The following is a 13920-nucleotide window of genomic DNA, read 5'->3' as shown; positions in this document are numbered from 1 at the left end:
TGCCTTTGTCAAGGAGTTCAACACTTTGTGGAAGAGATGGTGTGTTGCTTTGGGAAATGAGGTTCCTCCTCTTATACTTAATTTGAGCATGTTTATGTAAAGTTTGAAGGCTGATTCGAGATTGAAGGTTGAGCTCAAAAGACCAAAGACATTTGATGATGCAGTGAAGGTTGCGAAGCATAAGGAATGGAAGCTAGAGAGATTGCAAGAGCTTGGATTGTAAGGTGATGTGAAGCCAAAGGTTCCTCTATGTTGTGATGTGGATTTCAAGAGTACCTGCAATGAGAAATTTTGTAATGTTACTCCTTTTGAAAAGGTACAAGAAGCATGCATCATGGATAAAGAAATGAAGAAAAGTGCTTGCATCATGCCATCCTTGTTGTTTAAACAATTTGGTGTTGCTACACATGCCAAAGGTGATGTTTCTCCGAAGGTGAATGTGAATGATGAGATAAATGAAACTGATGGAGATATCTATGTGCATATTAATGTTACTCATGAAGAGGTTTCTTCAAGTCCATACTATGATAGAATGTGTGGCAAAGAGTGATGATGTGAATAAGCTTGCTTTGGATCATAAGGGTCTTTCATGGAGCATTGCCTAAATACTTTGGATAGTGATATCTTTTGTGATGCCTTAATTCATGATAAAAAAATAGACATTGTTGATGATATGTACATATTTGAAGACCTTTTGGTTATGCCTCATATGGATAAGGCTGATGCTACTTTCGTTGAGCCTATTGCTAAGGAGCTTCTTACAAGTAGGGATGATGATGAGGTTGTTCTTGAAAATTGCACAAAGAAGATTGTGGGTAACAAGGTGGATGCGAATGAAGACATCAATTTGGATGATCTTGAAGTATATGATAATTTGGAGGATATTTTAAAGCCGTAAGCTGATGATAGAATGTTTAATGGCTTTCCGTATACGGCTCTTGAAGATAACTTTTTATGCTTACAAGCATAATGGATGATAAATATGTCATGGCTCTCAATATTGAGCATGATAATGATTTTGGATGTAAGGAATTTACTGATTTCTTTCAATATGGTCAATCTTTATGTTATATGGCCTTTTGATCCAGTTGGACATAATTTATGCTACTGTTGAGCATGAATGCTTCAGCAAACTGGGGATTTGAGAAACTATGTTACGTGTATTTTGGACACCCCGTTTTTTGTAAATTTGTACATATGGACATGAGGCCGTGTATCAAAAGGGTGCGTGGATTTCTTTTTGTGGGCATTTTAGAGCAAACACATATACGTACATGCAATGCAAATCGCTAATGTAGTGCTAGCTCCCGGGTTGCCTTGAGTGCCCATAAGTGAGTTTTTTGAAGTGTTACTTGTATATAACTAAAACTCATGTAAAAACTAAAAAGAGTTAAGACAAATATTAGAATTTTTTAGGTCTTGGGTCATTGTGTCTCCATGCTTTTTAATGCTGTTTTTCCCCCTCGACTAGTCTTTGCAGCTTGCTGTTCACGCCAATTTTTCACATAGAGGTGCATATATTTGAAATTTGTATCCCTTTTGAAGTTGTGGTTTGGGAGATACAGTGTGTTCTGCGCAGCGTAGAAAATATGGCAGCCCGCAGGCAGTTGGGTGTAGAGTAAGTTATAAAAGCTCGCATGTTTTGTGGTGTATGTATCCTTTGAAACTTGGTTTGAAGAATCAATTGCTGAAGGGGGAATATCTTTTTTCTCAAGTGCATTGGTTGGTTTGTGTTGTAATTCCATGTTAGGGCAGGTTCTTCCTAGTTTCTGTGGTGATCTTTTGGATGGGCGTGTGCTTGTAAATTCCCAAGAGATCACTTTCCATTTTGTTGTGGTTTTGTGAGATCTCATTATATATGGTTTGTGGTGGTGATCTTGTGTCTTGAGCGCTATTGGGAGACATTGCTATAGAGGTACCGCTTGCTCTTGTTCTCCTTGGGAAAGCAAGAACAAGGGGTACCTCTATAGCAATGTCTCCCAATAGCGCTCAAGACACAAATTCAACTCAGCATCGTAGACCATATCAAAAGAACTCCAACAAAACCACAACTCTAACGCAAGTGATCCCTTGGGAATTTACAAGCACACGCTCACCCAAAAGACCACCATGGAAACTAGGAAGCACTTGCCCTAGCATGGAATTTCAGCACATACCAACCAATGCACTTGAGGAAAAGAGCTTCCCCTTTCACCAATTTATTCTTCAAAACCCAAATTTTAAAGCATACATATGCCACAAGACATGCAAGCTTCCACAACTTACTTTACACCAAAGTGTCTGTGGGCTGCGATTGATATTCAGTACCTTACGGGAAACAGATTATATCTCCGAAACCACAATTTCAAAAGGGATGCTTTCAAGCCTAAAAAAATTCTTTGCATTTTCTACGAAGTTTTGAAGACGACAAATTTCAAATCTATGCATCCCTATGTGCAAAATTGGTGCGACCAACAAGCTGCCATGGCAAGACTACATGTAGGAAAGTCTAGTCGAGGGCAAAAGATTGCATCAAAAAGCATGAAGGAGGCACAACGACCCCAGACCTGCAAATTTTGATATTTGGCTGAACTTTTTTTTGTTTGTACACGTTGTAAAGTTATATTCAAGCCGTGGCTCGAAAAAACTCACCTACGGGCACTTACAATAACCCAATAGTTGGCGTTACACTAGCGACTTGCACTGCATGTATATTTGTTTCCTAAAGCAAGCTAAAAAGCCCACAAAAAGAAAGCCCACACACTCTTTTAAAATCCGGCATCATACCCATATGTACAAATTTACAAAACAACGGGGTGCCCAAAATGTGCGCAACATAGTTTGCCAAACCCCGAGTCTGCTAAAAACATTATGTCCACCTGGATCAACGGCTATATAACATACGTATATGAAATAGGTATACATTTGAATGCATCCAAAAGAACTTTAATTTCGAATATCAAAGTAAGAAATATATGTTTCATTCATTCTCCTCTTGAGCATGATGAGCTCTCAACTAAGGCTACATGTGGTGACATCCATCTCAACGGCATGCATGTAAAGATTGAGCATCTCATCCAAAATAAATTAACTTTATTCTCAATCATTTTCATGTCCTCATGCATATCCATCTCATTCTCCCCACTATTTGTTAAGCATCCATCCAATTCAATCACGCCATGTTGATATGTAAGCTATCTTTCATATATACCTTAGGCTTCTTAACAAGCGGAGAAACGAAAGTAGCATCAGCCTTATCCATATGAGGCATAACCAAAAGGTCCTCATGGATGTCCATATCATCAACAATTCCCATTTTTTGATCATGAATCAAGGCACCACAAAAGATATCACCATCGAAAGTATTTGAGCAATTCTCCATGGAAAAACTCTTCATCCATATGATCTAAACCCAGCTTATTCACATCATCACTCTTTGGCACACATTCTATCAGAGCATGGGCTTGAGAAACCTCTTCATGAACATCATCAATCTGCACATGACATTTCTATCAATTTCATCTATCTCATCATTCATACACTTTCAGAGAAACATCACCTTCGACATGTGTAGTGACACCAAATTTCTTAAACAAGAAGGATGGCATGATGCAAGCACTTTTCTTCATTTCTTTATCCATAATGGATGCTTCTTGTACCTCTCTAAAAGGAGTAACATCACAAAATTTCTCATTGGAGGTATTCTTGAAATCCACATCACAACATAGAGCTACCTTTGGCTTCACATCACCATGCAATCCAAGCTCTCTCAATCTCTCTAGCTTCCATTCCTTATGTTTCACAACCTTCAAGGATCAGAAGCATCTTCCCTGTCATGGAATTACAGCACGCACCAACCAATGAACTTGAGAAAAAGAGATTCCCCCTTCAATAATTGATTTTTCAAAACCAAAATTTCGAAGCGTGCATACGCCACAAAACATGTGAGCTTTCATAACTTACTCTACATTCAACTGCCTGCGGGGTGCCATATCTTAAACCTTGCGGAGAACACACTGTATCTCCCAAACCACAATCTGAAAAGGGATTATTTGAAGCCTAAAAAATTCTCTGCATTTTCTGCAACAAAAGTTATGAAGACCATAAATTTCAGAGCTATGCACCTCTATTTGCAAAATTGGCGCGAACAGCAAGCTGCCATGGCGTGGCTACATGTAGAAAAGGCTAGTCGAGGGCAGAAAGTTGCATCAAAAAGCATGGAGGAGGCACAATGATCCAAGACCTGCAAAATTCTAATAATTGTCTAAACTCTTTTTAGTTTTTATATGAGTTTTAGTCATGACACTTTAAAATACTCACCTACGGGTACTCAGGCAACCCGACAGCTAGCACTACACTAGTGAGTTACACTGCATGTATATGTGCTTACTAAAGAAAGCTAAAAAACCCACAAAAAGAAATCCCACGTTTCTTTTTGACACACGGCCTCATGTCCATATGTACAAATATACAAAAAATGGGGTGTCCAAAATGCGCCCAACACCTCTAATGTCCAATCTCAAGAGATGGCGGGTAAGGATCTCTCACACAAGTCCTCCCATTGACGTCACTGCTCGACCCGCTCAAAGAAAGACTATGCCACCTCTGGTGCCTCGGTAGTGACTCCGTGGAGATGACCCTCTCTTTGAACCTCCAAAGACCATGTAGAAACCTGTGTCTGTGCAAGCCCTAACTCCAATGAGGACCTCTAGTCGAGTGAAAGCTCCCATCTAGTGAGGAGCCGCCGGCTCAAGAGGGGTGTGCCACTGTGTTGGTGTAGCCTCTACAATATCCTAACACATGCTCTACACCCCTCTCATGTGTCGCATCTGAAGACTCTGAATCTGCTTAGGAAGTGTTGTAAACTACAACCAGTCCCCAAAAAAGTGGGTTACCCTCTACCATAGGACCCCAAGAGACATGAGGTCAGTGACCAATCATGTGGTCTCATTGTGTGCTGACGAGATGGTTGTATGTAAGTGGCTGTCTCAAGTGCTCCTCAATGCATGTGGGTTGGTGCTTCCGTAGTTGCTCCCGAGATTGAAGCAGGTTTAAAGCAAAACGGTCCTCCTATCTCTTGCTCAAGCCCAGTGTGAGCAACTCCGTGAAGGGCTCCATGGGCCGCCCATTTGTGGGATCCGGGCATGAATCCGATGAAGCAGCAGCTCCTTCCACTAGGGCTTCTCCAAGGAGACCTCTGACAATGAGCTTCCCAAGGAGGGCTCTACTCTGCCATGCTGGGTCAATTATCCCCAACCCTTCCTGAGAGCAAGGTAAAGAAATGACCTGCCAGGAGACTTTGAGGAACGGACTGTGTTTCTCGCCTTGACCACAAAAAGTTCCTGATCAACCTCTCCAATTGGCTGATGCAGGAACTCAAGAAATTCCAGCAAGACATGATGTACCACATAGTAGCCAAACGCACTTGGTTGGCCACTACAACTTTGCCAGCAAGAGACAGCTGTGCCGAACTCCAATGAAGCAGTTTCCTCTTGATGGATAGGAGGAAAGGAGCAATTTTTCTAGTGATAGATCCAGACCAACTTGACAACCAAAGTATCTAACTGGTGTCCCTGGGAGGATCCACCTAAAGCCCTCTCTAGGCAACCAATCCGGGGTGGGAGCACAACTAATAAAGAAAGCCATTGTCTTCCGCTAGTTAAGCAATGCTCTCGACGTGCACCTCAAGAGACTGCTCACACCTGGCAAATTGGCCTCTTAGTCCTCCAAAAACATGCCTGATCAGCACCCAAAAGCTCATCTACACGAATAGTTGGTTGTAATTGACGCAAACCAATCTCCTGTGAAGTCAAAAATCTATTCATCCCTCATCATAGAAAAGGAATAAGAAGGGGGCAAGAGGGAAACCCTGTCGTACTGGCCGGTGAGTGTGAACTGTTCTCCTCGTCCCCTTGTCAAGAGCACCTGACTATCGGCACGCCTTTGAAGAGCTGACACCCATCTGAAAAGCCCATCCGGCGCTTAGTGCCCTCAAGCCTCAAGGAAGCCGCAATCAACTCTATCATAAGACTTCTCAAAGCCGAGGAGCACCACAAGATCCTCTCCTCAGAGACGAGTCAGAGCAGTCGCCTCCGAAAGGTGAAAATGTTATTAAGGATACTATGCGCCTTGAAAAAAACGGTTTGTGTCTCATGTATGATGCTTTCAAGTAGCAACTGAATTCTCAAACTCAGAGCTTCCACGAAAATTTTGTAGGCTGAGTTGAGAATGGTAATGGGTCACCAGTGCTGAATCTCGTCCAAAGAGCCCCCCTCCTTGGGGAAAAGATAAATCAAACCCTCTTTCATGCTATTTGGCATCTCCTGAGTGTGTAGAATTGTGCTAGTATACACTACATAAGTCTCGACCAAGAACATCCCAGTACTCCATGATGAAGCTCGGAGTCAAACCATCCTCCCCTAGGAAGCTACCATGGGGGAGATCCCTAAGAGCCTCGTGAAGCTCCTCTGGCTGGAGTGGGCTAAGCAAGGCATCTGGGCCCATACCTGCTCTCTGCATGTATCCTGGTGCTCTGGTTGAAAGCAACTCACGGTAAAAGTCAATAGCAACTACAAGCATATCATCAAGCTCTGTGGCAATTGACCCATCCGGTCTCCTTAACTGGCAAACACTAGTGTGCGCATGACGAGGCCCCAATATCTTTCCCTTGGTGGCCATCTGCAACCCCACATCGAGACGGATCCAAAGGTGCATCAAATCAGCCCCGGAGGTGCTTCATTTCGGAGAGTTACCGTGGCGACATCCCCCCTTCAAGTCGAGAGTTTGCATTTGAGGTATTGCATGTGTGTACATTCCATTTACGCAATTAAAAGCAAATACCACATCGGCAACGGTGTGAGGGGGCCTTGAGAGGGTTGGTTGGGACCCCATCAGGTCTCTCTCTCTCTCTCTCTCTCTCTCTCTCTCTCTCTCTCTCTCTCTCTCTCTCTCTCTCTCTCTCTCTCTCTCTCTCTCTAAAGAATAGATGTAATGTTTTGTTTTGGTCCCATGGGTCATATCTGACCTTTATGGATGATAATTCAATCTATCTATCTATCTCTCTCTATACACATCTCTACCTCTCTCTTATTCTCTATTGAAAAGGAACCATCATTCGTGCTAAGTAGCACACATTCAAGCAAGAAAAGAAGTAAAGATTTGTGGAAGTGTAAAGTCTAGATCTTGTCAACCATTTCAATTCCGTTGCATTTGACAAAGCTAGAGAGAGAAAATTCTAGAGAGAGAGTATAATCGAAACGTTGGAACTCTGCAATCACTAATATGCCAAATACATCAAATGAGGGCTGCATATATAGGGACATAACAAAAATGCCCTACCTACATGCATAAAACCTCACGATTAGAAAAACTCCTAATAAAATGTGTAGTCACACAAGTGATAGACTGACTACCCACATTTTACAGGGAAAAATGGAGAACACAAGAGACTCTAATCCTGGGAAACTCTAGGAACAGGGGTTGCCTCATACCAGCCTACTGGGTGGGCCACACCATGGAATGCACCGTGGAGAAAGTACAACTACCTCAGATATGGCCGGGCATAGTCACAAAACAGTCCTCACTCCCTAATCTACTCTTGGGAGATAATGGAGCCACCATCGGACAGGAATCTCTAAAACTCAGTTTCATCCACAAATAGATGAGGAGTCGGAGATAGCGAAGTCAATGGTTTTGGACTTGTTGTAGTCTTATGTCTTTGACATCAAGACTCAGTGAGAGAAGTATTTGCCTCTGGTGGAGTTCGCTTACAACAACATTGCTCACACGTCTACGGGAATGGCAACGTGTGAGATTGTCGAGGGTATTAGAAAGGTTCCACCGATTATGTGCATTAAGGGCTTTTGTGTCATATACTTGTGTGGTGACCTTGCAAACCGGCCCTCACGTAGCTCGTCGAGTGGGAGGTCTTCAACAGGGCATTTTACTTCATTGTGGTGGAAAGGCAGTAGGTTGCTCTCTGGTTGGCACTGAAGTGCTCCAAGCTATGGGGGACTTCTTCCTGCGACGGTGATTGGTAATTGGCTTTTTGCGCCCAAAAGATTCAACTTCCCCTTGGAAGACGGATGTGCCCTTGGGTTAAGAGGGAAAGTCCTCTGGAGGTACACAAGTCCCGACCCTAGGCTGAGGGGTGTCGTCGGGGTTGGAAACACCTGTAGTTTAGGGTATGGCTTGCAATGTGACTATATAGCATCAGAGTGACCTTGTAGCACACAGCCATTCAGGCAGCTCAACTTATCCACTGGATTTAGGGCGGCTGCTCTTTATTTTCTACAGTTTCGATTGCAAGGGAGGCTTGGCCAATAGCTGGGTTGATGCCAGCCTCCAGCAAAATTGGTTTCCTAATCACTCCTGGTGTGGAGATCCACATAGCATGTGACCTTAGTCATGCATAGCCTTAGTGTGTCAAATTCATGGCCTTCCAATGAGCAGAGGAAATTCACCCTCCACCTGAGGAAGTCGAACAACCACAAAATCAAGCTCAAAAGTGAAGCCTTGCACTTGCAGAGGAACGTTCTCTACTAACGGCACCACTATCCTTTGATCGGCTAAGGTGACTAAGAAAGGTGCAGGGCCACTTGGCTGCAGTTGAAGGGTCATCATTGTAAACTCCGTCATTAGATTGATGCCTAACTACCATCCACAATGACCCCTGTGAATTGCTTACGTAAGATGGAGACTGTAAGCCGAGGACTCCTGTAATTTGCAAGAGGTACAGAGGGATGAGCCATCCAACATGTGCGCCTATGTAGGAAGTGCCCCCTACTAATATGTGCCCCATGGTGTGAGGAGGACTCTATCAGGGTTAAAATGTCACTCCGAAAGGCAGAGTCGAGACGACGCAGCTTGTAGAGTGACACTTCTTTTGAGATGTTCCGAAGGATCTTCTCAGGTTGAAAAGTCAGAGACTAGAGTGCCCTAGTGTAGGAGAACCTTTTTGTTGAGTGCTAGACAATGGTACCTTAAGGTCAGTAGTAGCCCTTCGAGCATTGTTCAAGACACCAAGAGTATCTGTAGGGACCAACTGCTCCTTGGGTGAGACTACATGGGCAGAGGGCAAAGGTTGAGATGGCATCGCTGTTACTGAACTCATGTTGATAGGAAAATTGAACTTTTGTCTGCCCAGACGATTGCTGGAGGTAGAACCTCTCATCTTTGGGCAATCTCTTGTATAGTAAGGACTCTGGACAATGCTAACATGGGGGTGCACCTTCGGGTAGAGGTGGCCGTACTCACCACACCTATAACAAAGCACTGGCCGATTAGATGGTTGGTTAGGAGGACGAGGGAAGCGAAGATTTTGTGGAGCTAAAGCAGAGGTGGGCATGCATAGGTGGAGGGTTGACTGAGGAGCTATGGGACGTGTAGTGGCTAGTAATCGGAGCTAAAGCAGAGGTGGGCATAGGTGGAGGGTTGACTGAGGAGCTACGGGACGTGTAGTAGCTCAGTGTTCACAGGTGGGGGAGTAGCTAGTAATTGGGGCAAATTGCCTAAGACACCGTAAGGTGTGACATTGTGAGTAGTAGGATGGACCAGTTGGAGTAGCCAATGTTGAAGTTTCCTCAGCCCCCTGAGGTAGTAACAGCCCTTGTAAGCATGGCTACTCTTTCTACAAAAGTGACAGTGTGCCCTTTGGGGACAATCTTGGGGAGGATGCCCTGCACAGTGACACACATCACACCATACTTGAGTACGAATCTCTTCCATAGCCCTGACCTCCTCTAGTTCTTTTTGGAGTTGAGAGATAGTTTCCTCTTGAGGAGTCCTAGCAGGGGAATTAGCGTTGGGAACTTCCCTTTGAATCCTTAAGGCCTTTGTCGCCCCCCTCAGTGCAACCAAGAGGTCAGCTATGCTGTCAGTGGTTGTGGTAGTCAAGATTCTTGACAACCTAGCATCTTCCATCCTTGTTGCAGCAACTACAAATTCCACCAAAGTGGCATCATGCTTCAAGGTCTCGCGCAACTTTTGTTGTAGCCCGGCCGCAGGAGAGCCTTCTCCACCCATTTTCTCACCATGAAGTCACCAGGTGGTTGTGTTAATTTTACCACCAGAGCCTTCGTCTTGGTCATGAGCTCTGCAAAAGTCTCCCCTAGACCTAGCTCAAGATTCTCAAGTTGGTGCAAAGCTCTCTCACCAGAGTTGCAGAACCAGAAATCTCTGCAGAGGGTGTTCTTGAGAGCATTGCATGTGGTGAAATGATTCTCAGCAAATTGACTATACCATTTGTTGGGGGCCAAACCATCCAAAATGGAAGGAAACAGTGCGCTAGGTAAGCATCCTAATGTTTGAGGCCTCGTCCTTTCCACAAAGATATAAACGGTCGTACATGGTCATCTCCATCTTTAGTGGAGAGGCCTCAAAAAGTTGGAAATTTGATGCTGACTTTGGTCTGGTGAGAATGGCCAGTGTTGCTCCTGGTGAGTATATCAACTTCTTATCGGTCTTGGGAAAAAATCTCTAGGATTTTATGAGATCATGCTTGGTTCATGAGAAAAGAAATTCTACATGCCACATAAGTGGCTTGTATTCACGGAATCATAGTGTTAGGAGTATGTTATGTCTACTTGCTTTTCCTTCTTTTTGGCTATAATGAGATATACAAGAGTATTTTTTATCGTTTAAAAGCGGATTTGAAAAGCTTTGGTGCAGGAGTGTATGAGGGGATCCCCTGCAAAGGCTCATGTTTTATATGCAAGGGTGGAAGATGCTGATAAGGAAAATCGGCTACTGTGTGCATGCAGTATCCTTGATTAGTTCAATTTCCTTTTGTGCATTCCTTGAATTATTTGCTGACTCTGAGAAATGAAAATGAAACTCTGAAAACTGAAAAATTCAAGACAGTGATCAAAGAGACAACTGTTAGCATCAAATGCCACAACTTGGAGCAAAAAAAGGACTACAAGATTTGGAGAATGAAGTTGTTCATGGAATGGACAAGAAACATGAAAGAGTTGTGGTACCTTAATAATGATAGATGTCATCAAGGATGCCTATGTAGAAGCTGGTTTGGTATCAGAAAAGGACAAAAAACAAGAACTAAAAGTAAGTCAAATTTTTACTGCAATGTTGTAATTAGATGCTCAAAACTTTTCGGTACACAAGGTCATTCAAATGCATATGCTCTGATAGCTATATGCAAAGCATCCTGTCGAGAAAGCTGGCTATTTGCACCTCTACTGGATCTTGTTGTCGTCTCCTTTCATGCATAATCATTTTCATACGTATGCCCTAACTTCTAAGGCAGTCTACTGGAATCCAAGATAGCATAAAGTGAGATAAATGCTAATACCATTAGTTTTTCAGCCAAGCTTATTTTATATGGTTTTCTTTCAGCTGCATGCAACTCTAATGAACAGTAGCCACCGTAAAAGGTAAAGCCTTCGGAATCCCTTTTTGTTTGTAGGTGGAAGGCATTGGTTGAAATTTATAATTTGCAGGAAACGAGGAAAAACATTTGCCAGGCGGACGCCTTTTGATGCAAGGCCCATCCTTTCGGTGCATGGGTCAGATGAGTGGGGAGAATACACCATAACAGAGGCTCATTTGTCAGAGAGGTTTGTGTATGATGAAGATGGATACTATCATTGCTGTGGTTCTGTCAAGTTCCCTCCCTCAGCCTTGTTGATATGAGTATCGTCAGACCTGTTTCTTACCCTGGTGCTTATTTTGTTGGAGGTCTGTTTTCTAACCCTGCTGCTTATTCTGTTGGATAATTTGACATTTTGAAGCATTTTTCATGTTATTGTATGATACTGTGTTGGATAATTGAAAGCTTCCAAAATATATTTTGGTATCTTTGTTTCCATCAAGATAGTGGCAATTGGTACTGACTTTCCCATCTGGCCTTCCCCAGATCTTTTTCTTTTGGTGTCACTACCAAAGGCTATCAAGAGTATTAAAGGTGCCATAGCTTCTCGGTACTTGGATTTGTATCAACTCTTTCATTCAGAGTCTCGTGACTTAAGGAATCATGTACAAGAAGCAATGGGCCTGCAGCAATGCCCCTTCGGAGGTAATTATCTCAAAACAGAATGCGGAATATTACTTTATGCTTTGCAAAATGACAATCTTTCTGTTACTGTTCGTAGCATGAGTATCGCAACCATCTTATTGAGAAATGTACAATGAGAAGCATCTTTTTGTGATCCCAAGAAGTCGGGTACTTATTTTGAAAGGGATATCTTAACCTTGTTTGCATAACCCCAGGGGAGTCTCCTCATATGCTGATTCTGCAGTCTAGCATCATCTTCTTGAAGTAATTGCATATGGGGAGGTAATGATGGAGAAGTTGTTTTCTTTGGAAAGACCTCAGTTAAGCATTCAGAGTGTCCATTTAAAACTCTTACATTTAAAAGCACCAAATAGGTTAGTCAACATCGACAACATGGAATGCACCTTGGAGGCATTTTTGCCTCTAAAAGTAAACCTGTAGCTGAAATAAAGGTTTTCTACCCAGTAGTCGATAAACCTTCATGTGGCAAAAATATAAGAGAGAAACTGTATGTTCAAGTTCTATAATGATTTTCTTTGGCTTTTAAGGTTTGCTCACCTCTTAATTTCATTTGAAGCAAACCTTCAAAACTTGTGGTGATAGTACAGAGCTTAACCATAGCTGGTGTGCTCACAAGGATCACGAAACTCGAGACCTACTATTCAAGAGGGGATTGGGATAACCGATCCATCACACTTGGATGATAGACGATGTTAAAATTCTCTTCTTCTTCTTCTCCCCTCTCTCTCTCTCTCTCTCTCACACACACACACAAGAGAATTTTTTTGAATGTGGTGTGTGAAAGGGGGAGAGAGAGAGCCCTTACAATAACCCTCCATAGAGGAACTGCTCGTTTAATCCACTTGGTTGCAAAGACAGTGTACCAACTCCGAGCAAGTGAATATGAGGCTATCAATTGTCGTGAAAGTCTGGTGGCTAACCCATAGGCCCTTTATGTTGGGGGCCCTCTCAAATATAGATCTACCTTCTAAAGTATATTGTGCGGCTATATAGTCTTTCTCCAAGTTCTCCACGTTCACAAACTCAAATCATCAAGGGGATAGAGAGGAAGACATGGTGTTGAAGATCAAAAGCTAAAATTTACAAGGCTACCAAGTCACAAGGGGTCCTTTCGAATCCAGAGGGTGGTGTAAGGCCCCTCTACTTCAGAGTGTTTCAGATCATTTATGTAATTCAATGATTTATTGTAAAATGGTGAAGGGTGTACATGCAACCCTTTTATCTGCACCAAACAAGAATCATCTAAATAGCCTTTCCAAGATGTATCACTAGCCAAAGTAATGTCGTAATTAGGTTGCATGTAACTCTCTCTCTCTCTCTTGGAGTACCATTTAAGCCAATAATGTGGAGAAGCCATGCATTGTGTACAACAATTAGACACTTGAAGTGGGTGAGAGCTTTAAGTACCTTGGCTTTTAGGTTCCGCGGGCCAATGAATGTGCTATGGGTCATTTGAAAGTTGTGATGATAATCAATGTAATGCAGGGATGTCAAATGATGGGTTGTCAAGAATTACCTTTTTGACACACTAGTGACTCTATTTCTTCTTTATGGAGTTGAAGTTTGGGATGGGAGCACCTCAAAGTCTACTTGGAAAACTCCTTTCACAAACTTTCTCCAAATTAAAACACAAAACACCATATATATTCCTTCATGAGAGTTGGATCTTTTTCAATTGCGGTTATGGATATGGAAAGGGTTGTGGAGTACATGATTAAAATACGTCAAAACCCCTCACATTGACACTATGATTGCATGAGAATCAAGCAAAAAAGGGGTACTGGAATGGAGAGAGCTTCTAGAGGGAGCTCTGAAGGGAGCTTTTTGGAAGCCTTTCAATTATATAGTGTTTGTAGGGAAAAAAGCTTTCCGCACCTAGTTAGATAGAGCTTTTTGGAGGATTTTTTTTT

At 42.8% G+C, this 13920-nt stretch overlaps 1 protein-coding gene across 3 annotated transcripts in view; it reads left to right on the top strand.

Annotated features, from left to right (window-relative positions):
- LOC147447010 (uncharacterized) overlaps window positions 1-12285 on the top strand; it is a 162910-nt gene extending 150625 nt beyond the window's left edge. For 2 of the 3 annotated variants that reach the window (XM_086522919.1, XM_086522921.1), the window contains 5 exons: window positions 10648-10738; window positions 10973-11040; window positions 11332-11369; window positions 11436-11673; window positions 11852-12285. In XM_086522919.1, the coding sequence (XP_086379045.1) occupies window positions 10648-10738; window positions 10973-11040; window positions 11332-11369; window positions 11436-11628 (390 nt within the window). In that variant the 3' untranslated portion in view covers window positions 11629-11673; window positions 11852-12285. The remainder of the gene's footprint in view (window positions 1-10647; window positions 10739-10972; window positions 11041-11331; window positions 11370-11435; window positions 11674-11851) is intronic. The other variant, XM_086522920.1, reaches the window with a different exon arrangement.
- The last annotated feature ends 1635 nt before the right edge of the window (window positions 12286-13920 follow it).

This window comes from Adiantum capillus-veneris, chromosome 11 (genome assembly GCF_014529385.1).
Source record: "Adiantum capillus-veneris isolate H3 chromosome 11, ASM1452938v2, whole genome shotgun sequence".
NCBI lineage: Eukaryota > Viridiplantae > Streptophyta > Polypodiopsida > Polypodiales > Pteridaceae > Adiantum > Adiantum capillus-veneris.
The sequence above is the reverse complement of the archived record's forward strand: the minus strand, read 5'-3'. Positions and strand labels throughout refer to the sequence as shown.